Source organism: Phodopus roborovskii, unplaced genomic scaffold (genome assembly GCF_943737965.1).
Source record: "Phodopus roborovskii unplaced genomic scaffold, PHOROB, whole genome shotgun sequence".
In the NCBI taxonomy this organism is placed as follows: domain Eukaryota; kingdom Metazoa; phylum Chordata; class Mammalia; order Rodentia; family Cricetidae; genus Phodopus; species Phodopus roborovskii.
In genome coordinates this window covers 2,684,540-2,710,738 of record NW_026126412.1, presented here as the reverse complement: position 1 = coordinate 2,710,738, position 26,199 = coordinate 2,684,540, and the positions used below count along the sequence as shown (strand labels likewise).

The 26,199-nt window shown below is 40.5% G+C and overlaps 1 protein-coding gene across 1 annotated transcript; it reads right to left on the bottom strand.

Moving 5' to 3' along the window:
* Positions 1-64: 64 nt before the first annotated feature.
* Positions 65-26,199, bottom strand: Spata9 (spermatogenesis associated 9). The gene is made up of 5 exons (XM_051182767.1): positions 26,041-26,199; positions 25,789-25,877; positions 19,304-19,531; positions 7,423-7,518; positions 65-467 (listed from the first exon to the last, which is right to left on the bottom strand). The coding sequence occupies exons 1-5, from the start codon at positions 26,099-26,101 to the stop codon at positions 156-158; spliced, it is 786 nt and encodes a 261-aa protein (XP_051038724.1). The 5' UTR covers positions 26,102-26,199; the 3' UTR covers positions 65-155.

Genomic DNA, 26,199 nt, shown 5'->3' with positions numbered 1-26,199 from the left:
GATTCATTTTATTCTCTATGCCATATAAATACAAGAGAATGATGTCATAGTTTTCCCTGTTCTACCCCCTTTTAAGAGAGCATTCAGCATATGTAAACTGGTGTTTTGGTTTTGTCTGATGAAATGTACCCATGGATGGATGACTGTTGAGCTCTCTAAAGTGGTCTTTGTGTCTGGATTTCTCTTTCATTCAATTCAGCTAACTGGTCAAACACAGAATGTAGAACTTGGATCTTGTTGCTCTGCTTGTTGGCAGGAGGCTTGGGGTGGTCTAAAAGGTTGTCTGGCTTCTCTGGCAATGACCTGTAAGGTTTTGCTTTGATTTCACCTTCAGAAAAGTTGGGCTCTGGAAGCGCGGGTTCAGAAAAGGCTTTTCTAAAATTTTCATTCTCTCTATTCTGCCTTATGGATTCTTCTTCTTGAAAAATGTTCTTTATCTTCGCCAGCACAGCATTAACACTGACTGCCTATATCAATTAAAAAAAAAAAAATGTTAAGAAGTAATGTTTCTTTTTAAGGTACTAACTACCACAGACAAAAAGTCAGTAACATGTTGCCTTTCCTTTGAGGAAACCCTGACACATGACAAGCTATAGATTGATTCCTTATCCTAAATATGGAAAAGTGTTTAAACAAAATACACATGAAAATAACCTCAGAAGTGAGAAGTAAACAAGTTTATTCATTCAACTTATTCTGTCTGAATTACTAATGAGACAAGTAGTGAAGGACAGCAGCATATTCCACTAAGCTACAGGGAACTAGTTTATCTTAGAAGGACTGCCTGAAGATGAGGTGTTGGACAGCAAATACTCTGAGCATTTTCTTTCTCTCCTTTGGATTTCAAAGCACTTTGAATTTCTAATAGAATTTTATTACAGTAGCATGCTAATTTATTTCATTGTGCTATTTTCATAATGTATATATTGCATCTTAATTCTGCCCCCTCTTTCTTTACCCTCTCACCCGTCCCTTGCCTTCTCTAATAGTCCCTTCCACTAGTTTAGACCTTTTCAAAAATCGTGCTAGTTCCACACAATGAGACAAAACATACTGTACTTTTCTTTCTCTGCCATTTGTACTTTTTAACAGGTTGACCTAAAGTTCCATTCTTTTAACTTTTCAGACAATATAATTTCATTTCAAAGGATTCTTTAGCATTGACACAGATGATGACGCTGGCTTTTTTTCTTCTGTTTATATACTGTATTAAATGCATTAGTTTACAAATACAGAACCATCTAGCATCCCTGAAATGAAACTGACTTAATCATGTTGGATGATGTTTTTAATATATATTTCTGAGTGTAGTTTGCAAGTACCATATTAAGGATTTTTGCATCTAATTAATTTCAAAGATAATCAAGGGTTATCAAAGATTATATTGGTTTGTAGTCTTCCTTTCCCTTCATTTTCTTCCTTTCTAATTTTTTATTTGTAAAGTTTGCATTATCAGCTAAAATATGTATTGAAAAGTAGTATTTTGCTACTGTTGTATGGAATAGTGTATAGATATTTGTTAAATCCACTGACCTGTAGTGTATTTAACTCTAATGCTTCTTTCTCACCACCCCTACCCCTTGGTGTTTTCACTGTGTTTCTCTGTGGCTTTGGAGGCTGTCCTGGAACTAGCTCTGCCTGCCTCTGACTCCTGAGTGCTGGGATTAAAGGCGTGTGCCACCACCGCCTGGCTCTAATGTTTGTTGATATTTGTTGATGATAATGCTTCATGTTGATGACTGTAGGGTTACTGGAGCCACCACAATTGTATTGTAATCTTATCTCTCCTTGTATATTGTGTAGAATTTGTTTAATAACACTGAGTGATTCAATTTTCAATGCATACATTGGTTATGGTCATTATGTATCCTCAGTGGATTGTTCCACTTACAGCTTGGTTGTGAAAGGTTCCTCACAGGCTTGGTCCCCAGGTGATGGACCTACTTTGGGGTATGCTGGTAATGTTAGTTCGTGTGTTCTACCTACAGTAAATATCTCATTGGAGGCATATTCTAGGGGCTTTATTTTGCCCTGTGCCCGTCTCCTCCCCTAGCTTCTTGTCTGTCATTATGTGAACAGCCTCTGCCACCTTCCTTCACTGACATGCTGTCTCAGCCTCATGATGTGTCATTTGTTTTTCTGAGAGGTGTCTAACTCTCAAGTTATTTTGCTTTGGAAAATATATTTCAGGATATTCTTGTTTGTTCATATTCTTCTGACTTGTCTTTTCATATGTTGATAAAGTACAATTTCTTAATTCTTATATAGATCAACTTATTAATGCTTTCCTTTAAATTGTATGGGTTTTTTGTTTTTTTTTTGTTTTGTTTTGTTTTTTTTTTCCTGTTTAATGAACCTATACCCAAAGTCATGAGAACATTCTCATCTGTTATATCCTGGAAGCATTATTATTTTGCCTTTCTCAGATTTATAATCTACGTGGAATTGATATGAGGTAAGAAAAAATAGTTACCTCAATGATACCCAATTGTTTTACCCCTACTTATCAGGAAAATCCTTTTTGGATTGTCTTAGAACATTATTGTCATAATGTCCATAAGTTATGTTGTATGTAGGTCTATTTATAGCTCTCTGTGTCTAGCTGCTTTGCCTATTCTTGGGCCAGTTTTGCTCTGTGAATCATGGGAGCTTCATAAAATGTCTTTATAACTGGCAGAGTAAGTTTTGCTAGGCTGTGAACATGGCATATCCTCTGTTTACTTTGGCATTCTTAAAGTTCTCTTAATTTTTATGATTTCATCATAGTTCTTATATACTTTATTAACTTTTATCATATTGCAACACACAGTAGCATTAAACTTTTCCCACAATCTTTAAGTTTAATATACTGCAAATTAAAATCCAAACGTATGTGTGTACATAAATTGACAGCTGATTCTAGATTGAACAGAGAAAGCTGGTAATATAACTCGGCTCACTTAGTAGGGTTCTTGAGTGGTGTGCATGGAAGCCTCAGGTTTGGCTTTGAGCAATGCATAAACCAGGCATGCTTGTGATAGCTATAATCCCAGCAAACATGGCAAAGGGGGGTAGTGTCAAAGTTCAAGAGAATAAGGGAAATGCGTGTGTTGCTGTGCTTTACAGTGAGGAACATGTAAGACGGGAGGCAGGAGAGCAACCTGAGGCCTCAACCCTTTCAAGAAAACCAGAGCTGGAACTAAACTGAGAAGGACTACTCTGATGCCTTCTGTAGCTAGATGGTGGAAGAGAAGTTCTTTGCGTGACTCTGCAAGTGAGTAAAGACAGGGCAGTGGCAGAGGGAAGGCTGAAGGACAGCAGTGAAGGGAGAACTGAAAGCACACCAGGGCAACTCAGAGGAAAGCACAAAACCCTGAAACTCCAGCCTGCCCCCGAGTGGGGCTGAGGGGCTCTTGTTCATGCCCAAACACCCGTACGCCAGAGTGCACACAGTCCCAGCGATTCATCAGACTGTCTGTACAGTGGGAGAAATCCACAGTTCCTACAGGCCTTACATGTCCAGTGCTGTGATTTGTTCTGAAGGTGTCTCAGTGTCCACTCCTTCTCAGGGTTTCTCAGAAAGGACCCACTGAGAAGGACACACTGTTAAGGACTAAGCTACTTTGGATCTCAGATTCCAGAGAGGTCAAAGATCAGAGTCCCTGAGGATTTCACAGCAGTGACAAGGTGTGACAGTCAAGGAAAGGGTTAGTTCTGCCAGTCATTGAGACGTTTAAGCAGCAGGAAGTGCAAGCTGTGGGGACACAGTGGTCAGTGGAAAGGTCAGTAGATCATTCACTTCCCAGAGTTTCCTCTCCCTGTCACAGCCTGTTAAGTGAGGTCAGTAGTCTGTTTGCTGCCCATACTCTATGGGGCATCTGAAGATACGCTTTGATTTGGATGTTTGCCTGGGCATCTGGAGTATGAAGCACTCAATCATCAAAGACTGCTGGTGTATGTGTAGAACCAAATTTTAAGAGATGAGTGCCCACTCAGCCCTGTTAGCACTCATCATGGCTCCTTGGCTTGCATACAGAAAGCCTGTGAGGCAAATACTGCTATGCCATAGACATATCATTGACCAAGCAGGTAGGAAATGCAGGGCACAGCAGGACAGGGCAAGGCAAAGCTCAGCCTTTATACAGCACTAGTCTGTTTGCTGCAAATGTATTGACCACAGGCCTCATCTTCATCCTGCTACCCCCACTTTCCCACCAATCACATTTAGCAGATCACAGTGTTATTAGAGGATGGAGATAGAAACTTGCTCAATTCATGAACTTCAACTAAGAGGAAACTTGTAGTGGTTTCTTCCTCTCTTTACATCATTTGTTTGTTTCTTGTGTCTAACATTATTTTTCATTTTAATTGAAGTTTAAGATTTCTGTCCTACTGTTTTTAGTTCTTTAATCTATATTTCTGACTCTTTCCTATTGGTATTGGTGATGACATTGCTGTTTTGTTTATTTTCTATGTCCAGAAGACTTGCTTTCCTGTTGTGACTGTTGATTATTTTCATCCCTTTAGGTGATCCATCATTCAGAACTCGCAAGAAAATGCTTTTAGCCAGGCATTAGTGGTGCACTCCTTTAATCCCAGTACTTGGGAGGCAGAGGCAGGAGGATCTCTCTTAGTTCAAGGCCAGCCTCTATAAAGCAAGTTCTTGGACAGCCAGGTCTACACAGAGAAACCTTGTGTCAAGAAAGCAAAGGAAAAAAAGAGGAAAGGGCTTCTTACTAACCCTCATATAGCACGAGAATAGATGTCTGGTCTGACAGATGTACATCCGAATGAGAAACACAAGAGCTATGACTAAAACAAGACAGCGTGACTCCTGAAAGTTTATACGTGAGTCCAAAGATGATACTGAAGCATATGTATGCCAAAGAATTCAAAAGATTGTTTTTCAAAATGATGACTGAGTTTGAATAGAATACAAATGGCCAGCTGAATGAAATAAGGAAACTAATATAGGCAATAAGATGAAACCCAGAAAAGGAACCAAACTCAAGTCTTAGCAATAAACAAGGTCAACTGGAAGGCATACTGAGGACAGAGTGAACAAATCAGTACATTCAGATAGTCAGAAAAAACAAGCTGTGAACAGTATAAATGGTAAGTGGGGGCATTATTAGAAGGCTAAGTGTATGAATATCCAGTATTGATGAAAGAGCCAAGTCATGAAAGAGATGGAGAAGCTTATTTGGTGAAATAATAACAGAGAACTTCCCATATGTTCCCAGTGCAAGGAGAGTTTAGAACCAAATACAAATGAAAAGTTTGCATGCCTTATATATACATAGAAACATATGCCTTATGTACTCATAGAAGTAAGCATGCCAGTATACAGGTAGAACATGAACACTGGTTGGTGAGGAGTGAGGAGAACCAAGAGAATCCCTGGAGTTTTTTGCAAGTCAGCCTAGCTAGACTGATGAGTCTAGATTCAGTGAGATACCCTGTTGCTGGATTTTCCTTCTCATCAAGTCCCACCTACCTTCAGCTCCAAATAAGCACACAGACATGCTCTATGGATTTATAAACTGTTGACTGATGACTAGGACTTCTTATTGGCTATCTCTCTCCTAGTTATTAACCCATTTCTATTAGTCTGTATATTTCCACATGGTCTTATCTTACCGGAGAAGGGTCTGGACCTGCTACTCCTTCCTCGGCTACATGTCGTCCTTTGCGATCCCTCTTTGCCTACTTTTCCCAGAATTATTCTCATCTTCTAGTCCTGCCTATCTTCCTGCCTCTATTAGCCAAACAGTGTTTTATTCATCAGCCAATAAAAGAAACATATATACAGAGGGATATCCCCCATCACTACCCTGTCTCAAAAAACAGGGTGAATAGCGATCAAGGAAGATACCAAATACACTACACATATGCATGTGTCTATACATACACATATCACACATACATATAGCACACAAATATGCACATAAATTTCCAAACTAGCTGATTGGGTTACAAACAAGACCCAAGAAAATCTGCCTGCAAGAAACTCATATCACTAGCAAAGTCATACATAGACAATTCTTTAAAAAATTAAGTATGAAACCAAGCAGGAAAATGCATATTCACATCAAACATGCATCATGCCAAAATGGTTAAAAGAGACATGAAAAGGTCACTATCTAGCAACAAAAGGAGCTGAGCTAAGCAGCTTTGCATCACTGACAAGTAACTGAAAGAACCCATTATAAAGAAGGAAAGATTGATTTTGGTTCAAGGTTTCAGAGGTTTCAACTAAGGTTAGCTGCCTCCATTGCTTTGCATTGGAGATTTTAACAGAAATTCACAAATGGGATATTAATGTATGAAATGGTGTTCAATCTCATCAGTAATCAAGAACATGTACACTAAAATCAGCATTATAATACATACTTCAGAAATGGCTAAAATAGAAAATATTGACAGTTTCAAACACCACTGGTAACATAGAGGACTGTTACGGTCTTCTAGGATGGTTTTTAATTGTTAAAAACAATTTTAGGAGCTCTTTTGCAACATCTATCAGCAATAAATGTTTGCATATCCTGTAACCTAGCAATGTCAACAAAGGGCATGCACAAAGATATGTAGGAACAATCTAAAATGCCCATAGTGGTTGAGTGAGAAAAGGAATGGCAGTCACTGAAACACTATATATCCAGCAATAGATAGGAATAGACTCAGCGGTAAGAAGTACTGAATCTCAGAGTGACAGTGTAAGCAGCAGCAGAAGACATGAAGAAAGTGTAGGTTATGATTCAGTCTACATTCAATCTAAAACGCTGAATCACCCACAAGTCAAAATGTCAGTCACTTATGTGGAAGAGAGGCAGGAATGATGTTGCTCTGGTCGTAACTGGTAATGTTTTACCTCATGACACATTGAAATAGACCAGTAGATTTTGTGATAATTCATCAAGATAGAACCTTTCTTGTATTATGTTTTTCATAAAATATATGTGGATATTTGCTAATGGATGGAGACTCATATAGTTGATACAATCTTTTAGTTTATGTCATGCATTGCACTTATAAGCAAAATATAGTAACCGTGTTCTTCAAAGTCATAGATCTCAAGTAATGGAATACTGAACTAAAAGCCATCATGAGACAATGGCTATAACTAGACAACAAGATATCTCAAAGCAAAAGTTAATCTGTTTTGACTAAATTTTATCAGATTTACTAAATTTGATGTAATTTCTTTAAATAGTGATTGACTTTAGATAAGTAAAATAATTTTATTTATATAAGCAAATTGGACCTTGGGGGTTACTTTGTCTTGTCAGAAAAGCAAACAACTAATATGAAATCATTTTGCATAGCCAATGGTGTGCCTTAACTGGTAACATTAAAGCTAATACTAGATGGCATAGTATACACAGTGCTGTTTTCAACAATGAGTAAAATACATTTGTTTCTAGAATCTAGCTGTTAACTTACCAAATAAATTAGTGCTGCGTAGGAAGCATACATTATGCTAGTTAAAGCAGTTTTTGCTGGAAAAGAAATGATGTCAAACAAAGAACCCTTTCTGGCCTGCAAAAACAACAGCAAAAGTTTATTAAAGTGAAAATTTCCAATGTTACCGTGAGAATTTAAAATTTTATCTAAAGAAAGTTGTCTCTGTGTTAACTATCTGGGCTTCTCGCACAGTGAAAATATATTATTTCTTGCTTCTCCCTCCAAGAAGACACATCCCTATTACTAATAAAAACCAGCAGCAAATCCCACAAGTCTGAAATTTCCATTTCTGGAAATGTTTCAGTGCTTACAACTGTGAAATGTACTTGCTAGGGGGTGCTCCCCCGAGTATTAGAAAAAGTTTTTCCTTTGTCCAAATTCGTGTAATCATTCTTTACTAAATTATTCACAACCTCAATTAAGTAAACAGCAATCAACATGCTAAGCATTTCCTGGAGATTAATGACCCACTTGCAATGTTAATCATGGGGCTGCTGCAGCCAGCCTTGACCTTAGATGATCATTAAACTCCAGGCAAGGCTTCAGGCTCATACCCAGTCTGCTGCTCTAAAGGGTTTATGCTCATAATGAATTGTCCTCCCACATGTTTTTAGTTTCTAGTAATAGGTGTTGTTGCCTTAAACATATCAGTGTAACATTTCAGTTTAGATAGATCATTCCTACAGGCACCTTAGGAAAGCATTTCCTTCCCTCCCCCCAGTGAAGTGGCAGCTAGCCATGCTGCTGTGAGGTAAGACCCAAGTGGTACGGCAGCTTCAGTGAGTGTCCACATGATAGGCTAGAGCTAATAAAGTCATAGGACTGCACAGTATAGAGTGCATGCATGCTAGAAAGAATAGTGTATACGTGGCCTTTTAAAGTGATATATAACGCTGAGGCTGGAGCTTCAACTCAGGGCGAGCATGCTTGCTTAGCATGCACCAGTTCTGAGTTATTCCCTAGCATCATCAAAACCCCAAACAACAGCAAATGTACATAGGAGTGTGTGTTCCAGCTATTGAGGGTGGGGAGTATGGCTCAGGCAGTAGGATGCTTTTAGCACAGCACTTTGAGGTCAGCCTGGGCAGCATAAGAAGATCTCATTTTGCAAATGTTATTTACAGCATCAAACAAACAAAAAACCCAAAAATAACCAATGATACCAGAATGGTCAGGAAAATGAAATTTAACCAATGATATAATTTAACTAATAATATATTCTGCGGTCTTTACGAGTATGCATTATGTTCCAGGTATTGTGGTCCTCCCTTTGTAACCTGACAGGGTAGCATGGGCTATTGTCACAATCACTCAGACCAGCCTGGAAGACACAGAATGACCCTCGCTTAAATAAGGTAGCAATAATACCAAATATGTGCTTTTTAAACACTCGGCTTGACTTTTTCCTTAAAACAACCCCACAAAGGTGGCATTTTTATTGTTAACTATTCCACAAAGAGCTGAGGAAAAAAGGGATGGAATGCCCTTCTTGGAACGACATAGCTGCTAATAGTAAAGGTGGACTTGAATGCAGAGCCACACCCCGGCCTGCCCCCTAGTCCCAGTCATCTGTGCTGCTTGAGTGCCCTTGAGTGGGCAGGGGAAGATGGAGCTAGATCTGGTTTCTGTCAAGTTCTTGTTGGGAAGACCAGAAAATTCTTTACAGTACTTAGCAGAATGCTTGCACAGGTAGCACTAAGTGTCAGGATAAGCACTAATATCTCATGGCACATGAGAAAAGGTGAGGTTAAATCTGTATGCCTAGCAAATGACTAAACTCCAAATAAAAGTGAGCCAAACTAATTTGTAATGATAGAAGTCAAAAAAAAAAAAAAAATGTACTCCTTCCTCGCAGGGGTGAGATCAGCACTGAAGAATCTATGAGATTTTCAGGGTGTGGATACCATAAAGAGTGTTCAATTTATGAAAATTCATTGACTTACACTTTTAATGATTTGCACATTTGTTATATATTTTGACTTAAAATTTAAGACTTCTATCCATCTTTCATATATAAAAAATACAACTAGCTTTTTATAGGAAAAATGAACAGAAATGTACCAAAATTGAAATAGCTTTTGTTTGAATAATACAACTGTGTATCATTAATATTTACAGAACACTCTTTATATGCCAGGTCTCTTCTAATAGCTTTACCAGCATTATTTTAGTCTCTAAGAAATCTATGAAGTAGGAACACAGGTTTAGAGAGATTAGAGTCTTTGGTATTGTCCAAGTTCAGTTGAAAAAGCACAGGGTATTGCATTAGGGAAATGTCCCAACTGCACCTATGCTCAGTGGTGCTTCATTGAGGCTGACTGCTGCCACTTCCAAATGGAGGACAGAACTGGCCATGGCTCTCAGGAAGGGATTTAAGGAATGCAGAAACAAGAGGCCAAGAAGAGTGTAACGTGAACTGGGTCTTTTTTCTCTCTTTGTTTCCTTCCTTCCTTCCTTCCTTCCTTCCTTCCTTCCTTCCTTTCTTTCGGTCTCACCAACTCCCATATATGGGAATAGACACTACTTTCTTACTGCTTTCTATTTCTTTAATAAATCATCACCATAGGACATAGATGTCCTCTGAGTTCTTGGCTTCCTTAAAGAGTCTTTGGAAAATGAATCAAAGGTTGCATTTTCTTTCTTCCTGGAAGCATATGAATGGCAGCATGCCTTTGGATGTGGCTTAGGGCTACAGAAGGCAAGCACGCAGGAAAAGTGGAGGAGAAAGAAGGGCAGACATACTCCAACAAGGCTCTTCTGTGCAGAGGAAGGGATGAGCAGGAAGTCACACGTAACAAAATAAAACTCGGTCTGTGAAAGAAACCATACTTCACCTCACTGCACATTTCTCTGGATTTATTCTCACATCTAAAGGTAATTACAATGGTTAGTTTCAAAATTAATTATGAGGATGGCACCTGTTACACTTGCGAGTAATTAATTTTGTATATTGCCTAAGGATTGCTGTTTTCAATATCTTACTGGTTTCAGCTTCTGTAACAAATTGTCCCCATAGCAAATATGCTTCCTCCAAAATTTACATGGCTTCTAGAAAGTAACATTTTTTGTCTTTAGTTTTTGGCTCACATGCTGTGGTGGTTTGAATAAGAATGACCCCCACAGGTTCATATATTTGAGTGTTTAGCCATCAGGAAGTGGCACTTTTTATGAGGTGTAGCCTTGTTGGAGGGGGTGTGTCACTGGGGATGGACTTTGAGGTTCCAAAAGTCCATGCCAGGCCCAGTTGCTCTCTCTCTCTCTTGGACCTGCAGATAAGGGTTTCAGCTACTTTCCCAGCACCATACCTGTCTGTCACCACGCGCTCTGCCATGATGATAACACACTAAGCCCCTGACACTGAAAGCAAGCCCCAATGAAATGCTTTCCTCTGTAAGAGTGGCCTCAGTCGTGGTGTCTCTTCATAGCAATAAAACAGTGACTGAGACACATGCACTACCTGCTTTATACATTACAAACCACCTTGCTTTGTTTCTGCCTTTTAGCAGGAGTAGCATGTAGAAAAACTAAAATAAAAGCAGATGTTTGGAAAAGTCTTTATTTACATTTTCTTGGTCTGTTTGAAATATTTTATCTTAATTTTGTTTATTAATTTCATTTGTTTACATATTTGAATAAAGTACAGTTTCAATGCTATGTCAATATTTTTAGTTTGGTTACATTACTATGCACAATATATAGAGTTTGAGACATGAACAAATTTCAACCTCTCAACTCCTTTCACATAATTGACTGTCTCATAGAGAAGCACCTCTGTTTTCTTTTCACTAATAACTACACAAATCACAAGAAAACCATGTTCCAGCAGCTGAGAAAATAAAGATTCAATTATATATAACTGCAGGATGGAGAGTTACCAGCCTTGACATCATGTTGCTCAGCATCACCTTGCTGAGAACAGAAGAGTCAGGGGCAAAGCTCTCCCTCTGTGACTAATGACCAAATGGAAGATGGGCTGGCTACTGTTAACAGGGAGGCCCAGGGGGAAAAAAAGGTTTCCTCTAAGCTGGCAAAAGCTGCATTGCCAAGCCTTTGCACTGTAACTCACCACACTTATAAGGACTGCTAGCACTCCACAGTACAGAAAGAGTTTGGTCAGCATCTTGTGGGTTTTGCCCACATCTTGCTCTGTACCTCCCCCACAATGCCTGCACACAATAGAAACAGTCATCTCATCTCAACCCAGGCAGATCTTTCAGCTCTGTGACCCCATGCTGACTGGCCTTCCAGAATCAACAGCTCTGTGGAGTCAGCATCTAAGCTGACTATCTAGGTCACTGCAGCAAGAGCAGCTGCAGGCTTGCTCAGCCAGGCTGGGCAGATGCACCTCTCTGAAGTGCTGGTGTTAGAGTGTCAGAAAGCTCCAGGGAATTCTCCACTCAGAGCTCTCTCCATTCCTGAAGCTTAACATCATTAGTACTCTCCTGTCACTAGTCTCAGCTTTGCAAAACCTGGAAGAAGAGTTCAGGCAGTAACATGACTCAGTCCATCTATACGATCAGGTGCAAAAGACGTTTCTAACAGGAAAGCCAACATAGATGCTAACTCCCAACCTCTGTGCCCACTTCAGACTGACCACTGGTAATTCTTCAGGTAATGTATGGATCAGGTCTTTAGGCAGTTCATGTTTTTTAATATATTTTAAATGGCACAGATCTGAGCATCCATTCAAAACACCCAGAAGTAGGCATTTTAGAGGCTCTGGGCTAGCATCGTTTCTCTGCTCACCTTGAGGAAAACATTACTGTAGATTTCATCTTAGACCTCCCTGTACCAAAGGACTCAGATATCAGTCTAGTTACATAGTCGATGCCCTAGTGGAAATGCTCCTCTATATCCATGCTTTACAGGAAAGTAATCTGCTTCACTGGTATTCCGTGTTAGTGATAACTTAGGCAGAACCAATTAAATTGTTCCAGGTACAAAAGGATGTGTCTTCCTATCATTCATTCTTAGATCGGAGACCAGATGTTTGGACCATGAAACATAACTTCAGATTGGTTACTAGGCCACTTTCCCACAGCCATGTTTACATAAAGTGATATCCTCCAGGCATTCACACAGCCTATTCCTCTGAACATTAATTCAAGCTGTAACCCCCTTGAAATTCTCCACCGTAAAGCTTCACCTGGAAGCAGCTGGGAAATTTTATTATGGGTTATTAAGAATGAACATATCTTCTCTGTGCTATGACTCTTACCTCTCAACATACTCCAGTACCATGGATACACACCACCCTACACTTCACACCTCATGAGAGGAACCCTGGCCTTCCTAGCTTCACACCTCATCAGAGAAACCCCCACCTTCCTACACTTCACACCTAATTAAAACAACCCCTGCCTTCCCATGCTTCACACCTCCTCAGAGCACCCTGACCTTCCTATACTTCACACCTCATCAGAGAAACCCCTGCCTTCCCATGCTTCACACCTCATCAGAACAACCCCCCCTTCCTACCCTTTATACCGCCTCAGAGCATCCCCTCCTTCCTACCCTTCACACCTCTTCAGAGAAACCCCCTTCCTACCCTTTATACATCATCAGAGGAACCCCCTTTCCTATCCTTCACACCTCATCAGAGCAACCCCTGCCTTCCCATGCTTCACACCTCATCAGAGCAACCCTTGTCTTCCCATGCTTCACACCTCATCAGAGCAACCCCTGCCTTCCCATGCTTCACACCTCATCAGAGCAACCCCTGCCTTTCCATGCTTCACACCTCATCAGAGCAACCCCTGCCTTCCCATGCTTCACACCTCATCAGAGAAACACTGGTCTTCCCTCACTTCACACTTCATACATCCCTTTTATACCCTTGGCTACCTGGACTGGTGTGTTCACATTCATACTTTTTTTTCCCTCCTTCTTTAAATTTGAAACAAGCTTGTTTTACATGTCAATCCCAGTTCCCTCTCCCTCCCCTCCTCTCCTGTCTCCCCCCAACCCCTGTACCATCCCCTTTCTGCTCCCCATGGAGGGTGAGGCCTTCTTCCATGGAGGATCTTCAAAAGTCTGTCATATTCATATTTCTATCTCTGCTCTCACTGACTTCAGATCTGGCCTGTTGTTTTCTTCCTTACTATATAATTACCTCTAGGAGACAATCCTTCTCTCCACTAATCATTATATGTCACTCAAGTGTTTTCCTCACCCTGACACTCAAATACCCTAAAACCTCTGACCCCAGGATTCTCTTCTATCTGATCACTCCAACCATATGCTACTGTATTGTGGTTAAATAAGGATCAGGATAAACAAATAGGCCGAAGCCACAGAAGGAGACAAAATGAATATCCCACTACACTACTGTTTATGTTTCCTCAAAGCCCATGCTTTCTTATGTGGGTACCACCATTATGGACTCTTCCTCCAATGATTTTCCTGCCACCTTATCTGGTTCCTTCTTCTGTCTTCCAGTCTCACTTAGAATACTGAATTTTCTAGACAATTGACAATGGTCACTCTGAAATTGCATGCCTCTTCTGGATGCTTCTACAGTCTGGTTTACTTTGCATCCTTTGGTCATGTACTCACTATACTTGACTGACAGTGTCTGCATATTTACCTCCTAGCTCCATAGTCCGTGGAGTAAGGATAAATAACCCCTGGTCTCTAAACTAGTGATCTTATATATCAGGGTTCAATTAATATTTGCTGAGTTAATTAAAAGGTAAAGGTATACTTCACTTATTTCCCAGAAAAAATTTAGACATCTTGTGTTAAATTGTGAAAGAAGATGGTAAGTAGAGCAGAAGGAAAGCTGGCTCCAGTAACATGTCAGGCTGAGCTACTGTGTAAACATTTACACAGAGCCACTGAGAACTCCATTTAGAATCAAATGCCCAAAACTTCATGTAAGGCTAAGTCTACAAAAAGGAAAGATAAACCCCTGTGCCAAGAACAAAGAGAGCCAACAGAGAAGCAAGTATGTGAACTTACATCGCAGGCTCTCTGGGCTCTTACTGGATCTCCAGGTGACTTTCAATCCATGACTGTATGTGAGGCTTGGATAGACATAAGGTGGAGGGTAGGATTTGCAGCTGCAGTTTCTAAAAGTGAGACTCAAACAACTGCACCACCGCAACAGGGAGGAAGCTGCTCCCCATCTGGAATTGGAATTTTGTCTTTGGGATCACGCTTTAGAACAGTGTCTAAAATTCTCAGGGTGATACAGGAAAACCTGAACTGAGAAAGCTTGAAGGCTGGCCCAATGTTGTTCATATACCCCTGGAGCAAAAGCAGAATTCCTCCAGAACAGCTCTGCCACAGAGGGTTTTACTAAGATGAAACTCTATTAGGGAAGTTCCAGTTAAATACAATTATAAAACATTTGGAAATTAACGCTTATAAGTATGCAATACAAACCATCAAAGCCTGATAGCTTAGTAGCTCTTACTACTTCAAAGAATAGTCATTTGAAAGACTATGTACATGTAAATATGTCCAAGATAATTGGAAATCAACCAAAGGGAGAAAACTCTCCAAGACTTGCAATGGGAAAGAAAGCATTCTCCTCAAATTGTGAGGCAAGAAAGAATGGCCCATTCAGTGACATGCGTTCCACACAAGCACAGAGCCCTGCATTTGGATTCTTAGCACCCACATTTTTAAAACTCAGGCTTGGTGGAACACACTTGTAAAGCCAGCTCTGGAAGCAGACAGGAGGATCCTGGGGCTCACTGCAGGCTCAGTGAGAGACCCTGCCTCAAAAACAACAAGGTGGAGCACAGCGGAGAAAGACTCCTGACTTCAACCCCTGGGCTCTATACACACATGGCCACCTCTATATACATATAACCTCTCACACACACATGCACACAAAAGGTTAAGTATAAGATAACATTAAATAGGTAGAGGAACATTTTGGACATAGGCAAGATGTGTAAAACATTACAAAGAGCCAGGCATAGTAGTGCATACCTTTAATCCCAGAACTTGGGAGTCTGAGGCAGGTGGATCTCTTTGAGTTTGAGGTCAGTCAGTGCAATCTACATAGAGAGCCCTAGGCCAGCCAGACATGCAGAACAAGACCCCGTGTGGAAAGAAGCAGGGTAGGGGTACATGAGGAAGACAGCCGCACATAGAGAATAAAATGAGAGGGCAGGGATATAACTCAGTGACAGGGTGCTTGCTAATATACACGAGGTCGTAATGTCCATTCTAACACTATTCTAAAAGAAACACACACACACACAAATTAAAATATAACAGGCATGTCAGAAACTGACAAAGAATATTTGAAGAAATGTTATTTAAGAATTTTCAATAATTGAATTAGTTATTGTCAGGTTCAGGACTCAGAATTTTCTCAGGAAATCTTTCTGAAGTTTGAAGTAAAAGTTGAAGAAAGAAATCCCTTGGAGATGTACCCAGGCAATCTCATGCATGTGGCCAGGGAGATGGTATAAGTGTGTTAACTGAACCACTATTTGTAAAAGAAAAGAAGCAGACATTAGTTATTCATTCTCCCAAGAAGATGAAGAAGGGGCTAGGATGTGTTTCTTTTATGAAGGGCATTCTGAGGGCAATCTGGAACTCATTAGGATGTATGGTCATGTGGGAATTCTGCTAAATTACTTCTGTGTTTTGAACTATTTCACTGGTAAAATTATTTAAAGCTACTAGACAGCCCCCAAAAGGAAAAAAAAAAATCTTTTAAGTGTGTCGTCTACAAATCAATGTCAAAGAAGACAATGACAGCAGATGAGCCCTGGAGCAGCCACTCTGCCTCAAAACATGTTCCTAGAGTAAGTTAGTGCAGATGATCTAGAAGTACCTCAGAGTCTCATTGGCAGGTAAAGCAAAAGTCAAACACGTTGTAGATTTTTTGGGGGGAGGTTATTTTGTTTTGTTTCTGTTGTTCTCATTCGTGGATAAACACATACACACACATGCATTCGCGCACACACGCACACACAAAAGCTGGAATGCAAAGACAGAATCTTTCTGCCACTAAGTTTTTATGAGTACAGAGATATTACTCTCCATGGATTTCTTTGCACAAACTGTTTCTTCTGAGCAAGAGACATGTTTGCATATCAAGTAGCTTTAGGAGATACAGCAAGTGCATTTCTGTGGAGAGAACTGGAGATGAATCCCCAAAATATGTCCCAGGACACCCAAAACAATGCCCTCTCCTTTTTCTTCTGCAGAAACATTCCAGGGTTAATAGATACCCCGCCCCCTCAGAAGAGAAGCCTGGCAGGTGTTTCAGTGTCCTGGAAAGGCTCCGTTTCTTCATTTCAAGGTTCCTCTCTCCTGGTACAACAGTAAATATGCACAATTAACAAAGAACCCTCACTGTTATTCAGTCATCTGACTGAAAAGTAGGGAATTAACAGGACATTGCTCTGGCTGATACTTTTACTGTGAATGACAATCTATGTCCCTGACATGAGCTCTCCCTCTCTATTCTCTTTCCTCTCCCTCTCTCTCTCATCTCCCCCCTCCCCGTGTGCTCATGAACGTGTGCTGTGTCCACATGTGTGTGTGGATCAACAGCAAGCAATGTAAATTATCAGCTCCTTGGATTTCGTAGAAACTCAAGACAAAAAAAAAAAAAAAATCACAGCAAAACATGATGAAATGATTGGCAGGAAATACTTCAGAAATATTCTTCAGAAGACGTTTCACATCATAAAAACTATGGTTTGGACACTAGAGCACGGCTCGGCCATTGAATACATTTACTGCTCTTCAAAGGACCTTGATTCTGTCCCCAGCACCCATGTAGCCACTGAAACTATCATTGTGGTGCTGTAACTGTCACTGTGGTGTCCCATTCCCAGCACCCACATGGCAGTTGTAACTGTCACTGTGGTGTCCCAGCACAACTGTCTGTAACTCCAGTTCCAGAGCATCTGATGCCCTCTTCTGGCTTTCATGAACACTAGGCACACACATGATACACAGACATACATGCAGGCAAAACATTCATAGATAAAAATAATTCTTGAGCTTATGGTTTTGACAAAATTCAGAGAAGGGTAAGGCAAAACATTAGCTTTCAAAGTACATTTTAGAGAGAATTAAGAATATTCAGCTATTCTCCACTGTTATAAAGATAAGAAACAAGGCTCAGAATACTTCGGAATCCATTGGTTAGCAAACAAAGAACACTTTTTATATTCTTAGATATTAAGTATCACAAGGAAACCTTTTATAAATTCTGTTCCCATGTGATGAGTTTTTAAGAAATGTAAAAGCCTTGACTTAATTATGGACTTCTCCATAATGGGATGTTTGTTCATTCTGGCCATCCAGCATCCACTCTACTTGAGAACTTACTCTTCCCACTCTGCATTCAGGTCATGTGGCCTGCACAGGGCTCCAACCCCAACTCTGGAGATGAAGCAGGGAACCCGTCTTCTTTCCCTGGTCTAAAGGCAAGCACTTGGATGTACACCATCCTCCACCAGTGAACCCAAGGAACACTGGCTCGGCGACTTGATTTTCTGTTGTAATTACTTCAACTTGGAAGGATGGAGACCCCCAAACAGTTAAAAGTCATGCTAGATAGTCTATGAGTAATACTGGTGTAGAAAAAAAAAGAGTGTAGACTTGCAAAGAAAAGGAGGTAGGCCATTGCTTCATTGTCTATGCACGTGCCTGGAATCTTAACTCTGGGCTGTTTGTACAAACTAGCACTCTTCTCTTTTGCTTTAACCCCATTTGAGCATGGTTTTCTCTCCTTTCTGCCAAAGTGTTCAAGCCAGTGCTCCTGGAATTGAGATGCTGGTGGTGAAAGACTCCAACTTTCCTACAGAACAAGTCCAGATGTTTGATTAAAGGATACAGAGTTCTGTGTCATAAAGTTAAAAACAAAGTCAGGCCTGAAAAGTTTTAAAAGTTGCTTCCCTTAACAAGAAATAACAGAACCTCCATGAGGCCATGTGGAAAACATAATTAGAAATAAACATTAATATTACTGAAATATGTCCAAGTAGCACACCAAGGGTTAGTTTGGAAACCACAGTGTTCTGGGAGGGAGGGACAAAACACAACCACTTTGAAAAATCATTATACAATTCCCTTCAGGCTTGACACAAATAGTCAATTTGCATGCTTATGGTTTTTTTTTTCAATTATTTGAAATGGAAAGTTTATACAGCTCAATTAAATAATAAGGTAGGAAAAGTCCACATTATCTCCCCCCCAGATTTAAACTAGAAACTACTCTATATTCATTTCTTACCATTCATATCCAACTTCATCTGTTTCACACGAAGGATCCCAAATTTAATATAGTTTTATTTTTAAATTAAAGAAGTTTTAACGTGTTATTCTTTCACAATTCCGTGCAATATAATGGACTTTGATCATAATCCCCATTTTTCTCTCTTACATCCCCTGCCCCCCACACCTTCTTTTCTTCAACAAATCCCCTCCTACTTTCTTGGCTTTGGGGGAAAGGGGTGACCCACCACCTTAACTGGGTGCTTGTATGAGCATAGATTATATGAGCACAGGCCTGTATTACTCAAAAATAGCTCACCCTCCTGTAGCAGACATTAACTGCCTATAGCCTTATGAACCCTTCCCCGTAGGTGAAGGAGTGTCAACAGGCTCAGCCTTGTATGGGTAGCCACTATTGCTGTGAACTCATGGGCGAGCAGGCATGTCATATCCAGAAGATAGAGTTTCACAGCATTTCTTCCAATCTTCTGTCCTTCAGACCAGCCCCACCCACCCCTTCTGTGATATTCCCTGAGCCTTAAAATGGTGATGTAGAAGTCCCATTTAGGTCTGAGTACTCAACGGTCATTTATTGTCAATACTCTGGTCAGTTACGATTCTTCAGAAAGGCTCTACAGCTCACGGAAACGCAACATTCACTTGCCTGCGTGCTGTACAGGGGTTGACTCGGCGCATTCACCTCCCTCAGCAGCCGGTGAGATATGTTCCTCAGCTCTAAGAGTCTACATGCCAGCTGTGGCTGCAGAAGTTTGGCCACTGATTTGGAAGAGCTGGATATGCTGTTTAATCCTTGAATTAATGTTCCCCGGTTGATCTTGGCTAAAGCTACAGCCATTCTGACCTTAGATGTTTTCTGCACTGGATCTCTTTTCTGAAAAAAAAAAAAAAATAAGCTTCGAAAAGAATCTGACATATGATTTGCTGATACATTATTAGCATCTACTTGTAGCAGAAACTGAGTATACTGCTCTGCTGTACATGATGTTGTAAACGTACTTAGCCCTAAATACGCCCTATACAATTCACTGACCGCCCCCCATTAAAGTTTTTGTACGAACACCTTAATTTTTCCTTAGAATAAATATTGAGAATTGAATTAAACAAAAGATAGAATTGTTCCATTTCCTTCTGGGTATATAGGAGTTTTGTTTGTTTGTTGAAACAGGCTCTCACTATGTCCTCCTATGTCACTCTGATTGACCTTGAATTTTCTATGTAGACCAGATTGGCTTTGAACTCACAGAGATTTACCCATCACCACCTGCCTTGAGTGCTGCGATTGAAGGCATGTGCTGCTATGCCTGGTGGTCTGTGGTAATTTTACATTGATTTCACAGACTGCCTTAAGAAATAAACAAGATTCTTTTACTTCCTTCCTTCCTTCCTTACTTACTTCCATTTTCTTCCTTCCCTCCCTCCTTTCTTCTTTCCTTTTTCCCTAATACTTGGGATTTAACCCAGGATCTGTACATGCCAGGCAAGTGCTTTACCACTGAGCTATGTCTTAGCTCTCTTTTTCCATTTTATTCTTAGGTCTCACTAAGTTGTGCAGGCTGGGTGTGAACTCATTGTGTGCCCCAATCATGCTGCCTCATTCTGGACTACAGTCCTGTACTTCCAGGCTTCACTCTAAATTACAGTAATTCTTATCCAAGTATTACTCAATATATGAACTATTCAAGCAATAGTACTTATTTAAACCGTTATAAATATTTTTAAAAGTTTAAGGGTTTTATTCATGAGTTAGAGTATGTGTAAAGGAAACTAAACCAAATATCCTATATGCCAGTCGGTAATCTTAAAAACAACTCTATCTCAAAACTTCAGAAATTCTAGTAATTTCTATCAAAACTATAGCATTATCAAAACATTTAACATGTGGTTTCTTCTCAGCAGTTTACCACAAAGAAAGTGCATAGAGTGGTTAAACTGTACTACAGTCAACAGGCAGGCACAGTTAGTGTCATCATTAATTTAAACAATTTGGGGATCATCTGGCCATCCTTAGGAAAAAATATTAGTTAGCCATTGGCTATAGATAAGCAGCATTTGACTCTGTAATATTTTATTAAACCTAAATATATACATACAAAATATCTGTTAAATTTGTTCTTTTGTCTTCAGTGAACATCATGTGTTTACTTAAAAGCTAACATTTTTTTATATTTACTTTAAAAATACATGTACATCACCAGGTTTTAGTGTTTTTCTTGCTGCTGACAACCAGAAGCTGTTCTAGCCCACTGGTGAGGATTAATTTTTAGTGTTTGGTGTTCTGGTGTGGTTTGTTCTATTAACTTTTCTGAAAGGTCCAGTAGCCAGGGGTGGTCTCGGCCTCCCAGACAGTAGCAACAATAGATAATGCTATCTAGACTGCTAAACTGATAACCTAAACTGCAATCTAAAAACAACGCCATCAAACCAGCACACAGTTATAGTCACTTGATGTCATTTTCTTCCCTGGGTGTGGTTGAAGAAGCTAGGAGCAGCCACGCTGCCTGTAGTACTGAAGCCCCAGTTGCTACATTTCTCTCGTTCTCTTGTGACTATGCTACGCTGACCCTTCCAAGCTCTTCCTCCGTGTGGAACTGGCACTGGTTTGCTTTTACTTGTGATTGAAATTTAGCTACAATCTTCCCCCCCTCACTGTAATTATTATTAAGAGTAGTCAGCCACATTGCCAGAACAAACTGGCATGGGACATGTGAAGTTCCAACTTGAAAACTATCTCCTTGTTTGAGTCTTCAGTGTTTGGGGAATCTACCATGTTGGCGGTTGTGAAATGTTAACCTTCTGCAGATTTCTTATTTTCTAAATGAATTTATAGGATCCTTTACTTTCTTCTGATTGTTCTGAGGCACAGTCTTGCTGTCTAAGCCAAACTGGCCACAAATTCCAAATGGTCTCAAAGTCCAGACTCTCCTTCCTTCCTCAGCCTCCCCAGTGCTAGGATTATGGGCGCACACCATCAGGCTTCAAGTTCTTCACCAGGCCATGGCTTGCAGTCACTAGTTATCTCTACCTGCGTCTGTTCATTCCACCAGACAGACCAACCCATCCAGCCCCTCTTCTACATTTTCTTTCTGCTTTTTTTGTCTTTTAATAAAAATATGGTTAATTATCATTGATAATTTGGTCATCTCATGTCGGGTTCAGATAATTTAGGTTGATGAAAACATGTTTGTTGGAAACAATATTATTTCATGTAAGCCTGCATTGCAATGCAAGCATATTTAGCTGGCATCAAGACATCCTGACTGTCTCTCTGTTCACCTGTGTCTTCATGACTGTGGTCTTTGTTTCCCTCTAATGCTTAGTTGTTACAATTTGATCATGAGCGCCCTGCATGCCTTTGAAAATGCTTTCTTTAAAATAAAACAAAGCAGAAACAAACAAAAACTTCTGCAAATAATCTTCAAGCACACATTACTTCCGATCATGCAATGCTCCTGACCACTTTTATCTTGCCTCCCACAAACCATGGAACTGGCTCTTTCCCAAGAAGGCATGCTTCCTGCCTGCCAGGAGCTGATGGAAGACAGCAAACCAAGGTGGTGGGTGGGTGGGTGGGTGTGTGTGTGTGTGTGTGTGTGTGTGTGTGTGTGTGTGTGTGTGTTTCTCTCCTGCACTCTGTGAACAAGCTGCCAGGAGGAGCCTACATTCCTCAGGTAGACTGAGATGTTTGTGATGATTTCAAAGCACTATTACTTTCAGTAAGTTTCTTAACTATTCTAATAGGAAAACAATTGAAAGGTTTTTCATTCTCGACTGCCAGGGTTTTTTCTCCTTTTTTCTACTGCCTGTGCTATGTGTCTGTTTGTTGTTTCAATCAAATCGTGTGTGGGGGCGGGAGTTTCAATGGTGACCCCAAATGAAGCTCTCTTCATGCTTTTCTGCTGGTTTTCTCTTTGACTCTTGGCCCTAAGCATCTGGTTGCCAGGGGAACATGGATGCCCCTTTGTGCACTGCTCATCATCATCTGCACAGTTGAGGCAAAGAATTAAAAGTCCTACCCAAGCACCCAGAGCTGCAAAGGTCGCTTACCAAAGGAAACTTTGCTTTTTGTCAGTAAAATGGGTTCTGGAACCCTGCTCCATATTTGCCGTTTGAATACATATTCCCCTCCCCGCTTGAGTCCTTCCCATTTCTGTTGTCAGCAGTTTTAATGAAGAATTTGCAATTCTGTTACCACAGCACTTACTATCCTCCACCGATAAAACCAGCCTGCCAGTAAGCCTACTCAATTCTTCCTTTGAATAGTCCCAGAATGTCACCCCTCACCCCTACTCTATTGTACTAAGATATACCATCTCTTCTCTAGGTTAGTGGATTAGCCACTTACACAGTTCCCTTCTCCCAATTTTGCTTATTTTCACTATTTCAACAGCAAATAAACCAGAAATATCCAGCTAAGACCTGAAAGATGACATCTTACATTGGCTCAGTTGATGCTGAACTCTGTCTGGAAGCAAAGTACATACAAGCCCTGTGAAGACTGGCTCTACCTTCCGACCTTACCATCTTCTCTTCCTTGTTTTCTCAATACTTAGGGAATTGAATCAAGACTGTTTTGTGAAAGGTGAAATTCTGTCAAATCCAGACAAAACCAGAGCTAGGAGGTTGTGGGGGGTCAGGAGGTTGTGGGGGGTTAGGAGGTTGTGGGGGGTTAGGAGGTTGTGGGGGGTTAGGAGGTTGTGGGGGGTTAGGAGGTTGTGGGGGGTTAGGAGGTTGTGGGGGTTAGGAGGTTGTGGGGGGTTAGGAGGTTGTGGGGGGTTAGGAGGTTGTGGGGGGTTAGGAGGTTGTGGGGGGTGGATAAGTACTGAGGTACAGGGAGTGGGGGTGGGGTTGGTAAGTACTTTTTTTTTTTCCCTTTGGAGAAAAGTAGTTTTACTTAAACTTACACTTCTAGGTTATAGTAGGCCAAACACTGTGGTAAGGACAAGCTAGGAACTTCAGTTAGTCATCTCATATCCATAATTGAGAACAGAGAGAAATGAACACATATATTCTTGCTTGCTGTGCACAACCCAATTTTTCTGATTCACATAGTTCAAGACTTACTGCCTAGGGAATGGTGCTGTCTGTAGTGGGGAAGATGTTGACCTGTCAATTAATTTAATTAAGACAATCCCCTACAGGCATGCCTACATGCCTAGACTTAAGGCATGTTTTTAGTGGGAAGCAGGTTAGAATCCCAGTGTTCATCTGCTTTCGTCCCCTTGAGGTGGTACCTAAGTGCTTCACTCACAGATTGTACTTTCTAAGCCTCCTGGAAGGATAGAAGTCAGTGGGAGGCAGATTCTGTGTCCTTAGTGGCAGAAGAGGCTAAAATCCTTCCTCTCTACAATAGCTAGTTTCAGTTGTCAACTTGACACAAGTTAGAATCAAGTCTCAGTAAGGGATTATCTACACTGGGTAAGTACTTTCTTATGAGGGTTCTTCTCATTCTATACACAGCCTATGCTTTGTACATCTCATACATGAATGGGTTTGTGTAACTGAGTCAGCAAAGGGAATGGCTAGAAAACAGCAGTGGATTTCCAAATGGGCCAGAGCCATCGTTGTCCTCGTCCCTAAGTGGCCCAAGACTCTCGGAAGTAAATAAATTCAAGGTGTTGGGAACAGGATAGAGCTCTCTTTAGGAAGGAGGCAGCCATCTACCTGAATGCAAATCATGGTTTTAAAATCTGTGATAATGCCACCAGAAGACAGAGCAAGGTGGAAGGCATATAAAAAAAATTACAGTTTTTTTTTTTAATCTCAATGTCTTATATTTTGGCAATGGAGGAAGCCCATTTTGGAAAAGAAAGAGGGTATTTCTGGCATGTCTCTTGCCTCTAGGATTCCCCTTGAGGTTTTTTCAATAATTATTGCACTACCATCCACTTTAAGCACTTAGATGCTAGATCCACTGGACACTGTCCATCTCTACTCTTAGAACTCCCGAGTATGGCCAAGAAAAGTTCCCAGAATTTCAAAATATTTTGTGCCAAGTCCAGGAGGAATGCAAAGAGGGGAGGTATTTGGACTCCGCATGGAAGGTCTGGAATTCTGGCATTTGGCCTTCCCTCTGGGGTTTTCAAGGCTTAGTCTGTCCTGTTCAGCTGAACAAACTGTGTGCTGGCCAACTGCTCATCTGGGACCCCACACTTCACATCACCCTCCTTCCAAGTCTAGACCCCAACAGAGAGGGCTTATTTTCTTTTAAGTCTACAGTCAGAATAAGAAGCTAAGTAGCTTTCAATTTACAGCTCAACTACATGGATTGAACACAATGTGTTACTTTCCTTGAATCAAGACTACTAACATAATTTTATTATATCCTATCTCTCTTCATGTTGTCCACAGAGTCCCCTATCTACTTAAAAGCCATTATTCTTCCAACCATTCCTTAACCTCTGCATAGCCTTGTCATCCCACATTATCAGTTTTATGATTCCCTGAATACTACACTCATTCTTTATATCCCCAGTGCTCTTGGCAACCGTTTGTAACAGAATCTTACTGGAAATTCTGCCTCTCTTAAGAAAACATCTCTAGATAAATACCTTTTTTCTCCTTTGTGTATGTGATATATGCACATACAGCTGTGTTCACGGGCATAAACATCTTCTCTTCAGAATTCCCTCTATCCCTCTGCCTCGAAGTCCAATACTTTATCTCCTTCAAATCTTTTATGAAACAGAGGCTTTAGAAACACAGTGCATGTGTACTTTGTTTACGTGGTAGACATCAGTAGTTTCTCTCCACAGTATAACACTATCTTTTCAGGGCTAGTTTATCTCAGTTAAGTGTGTGTAATCTCTTAATTGCCTTATATTTTACTTATGCATTTCTATCGACTTTTCTAATTTTACATTAAGCAAATCTTAAAGAAACTACATAGTCAGTCTTCTATGAAAGACTTTCAGACTTTCGATCTAATCTTAATTGACCTATCTCAGTCACTTCTTTGTCTATCTCTCTGCTGCCCAAGGACTCCTCCCAGTAAATAAAATTGGAAATTGTTTTTTCTGAGGAAAAATTATATTTTCTTAAGCTTCACTTACTGATATCAGCATTAATGATTTACATGATACAAAAAATTACATATTTTGTCTTCCTACTGAAGCTTATGAATCTCATTACCTGGTTAGACTGTGATAATCTTAGGATGCCAGGGAGTTCATCTTTAAACTCATCTATAAGGTCCATCATTGCCTTCTGGAGTCCCTCAACTGAGAAAAGGAATGTTAGGAAAAATAGCCTGTGACATTCACAGAAGTGTGGGACACTGGCCCACCTCTGGGGTAACTGGGAACATAGGGACTCCAATAACATTTGTCCCCCGTTGTTCCCATGCCCATATCCCAATTTACAGTAAGATTAGTCTAGTCATACGTCTTCCAGAGAAGTTCTTCAGCACCTGCCCACAAATCCAGCCGATAGGCCTGACTTCCATGGTTCCTGAGAGTTTATCAAGTCCCAGGCCTGGATAAGGATCCTTCTAGTCAGGACTGTAGGCAAGGACAGAACCTGACCCTCACTGCTGGAGTTCTT

Bases quoted from the DNA above. Each gene is read 5' to 3' on its own strand.
- Spata9 (XM_051182767.1), bottom strand. From the start codon at position 26,101: ATGGAAGTCAGGCCTATCGGCTGGATTTGTGGGCAGGTGCTGAAGAAC. The intron at 19,532-25,788 runs GTAATGAGATTC...TTTTTTTTTCAG, and splicing joins GATTATCACAGTCTAACCAG to AAAAGAGATCCAGTGCAGAA. The intron at 7,519-19,303 runs GCAAGTGAATGT...TTGTTTTTGCAG, and splicing joins AACCCCTGTACAGCACGCAG to GCCAGAAAGGGTTCTTTGTT.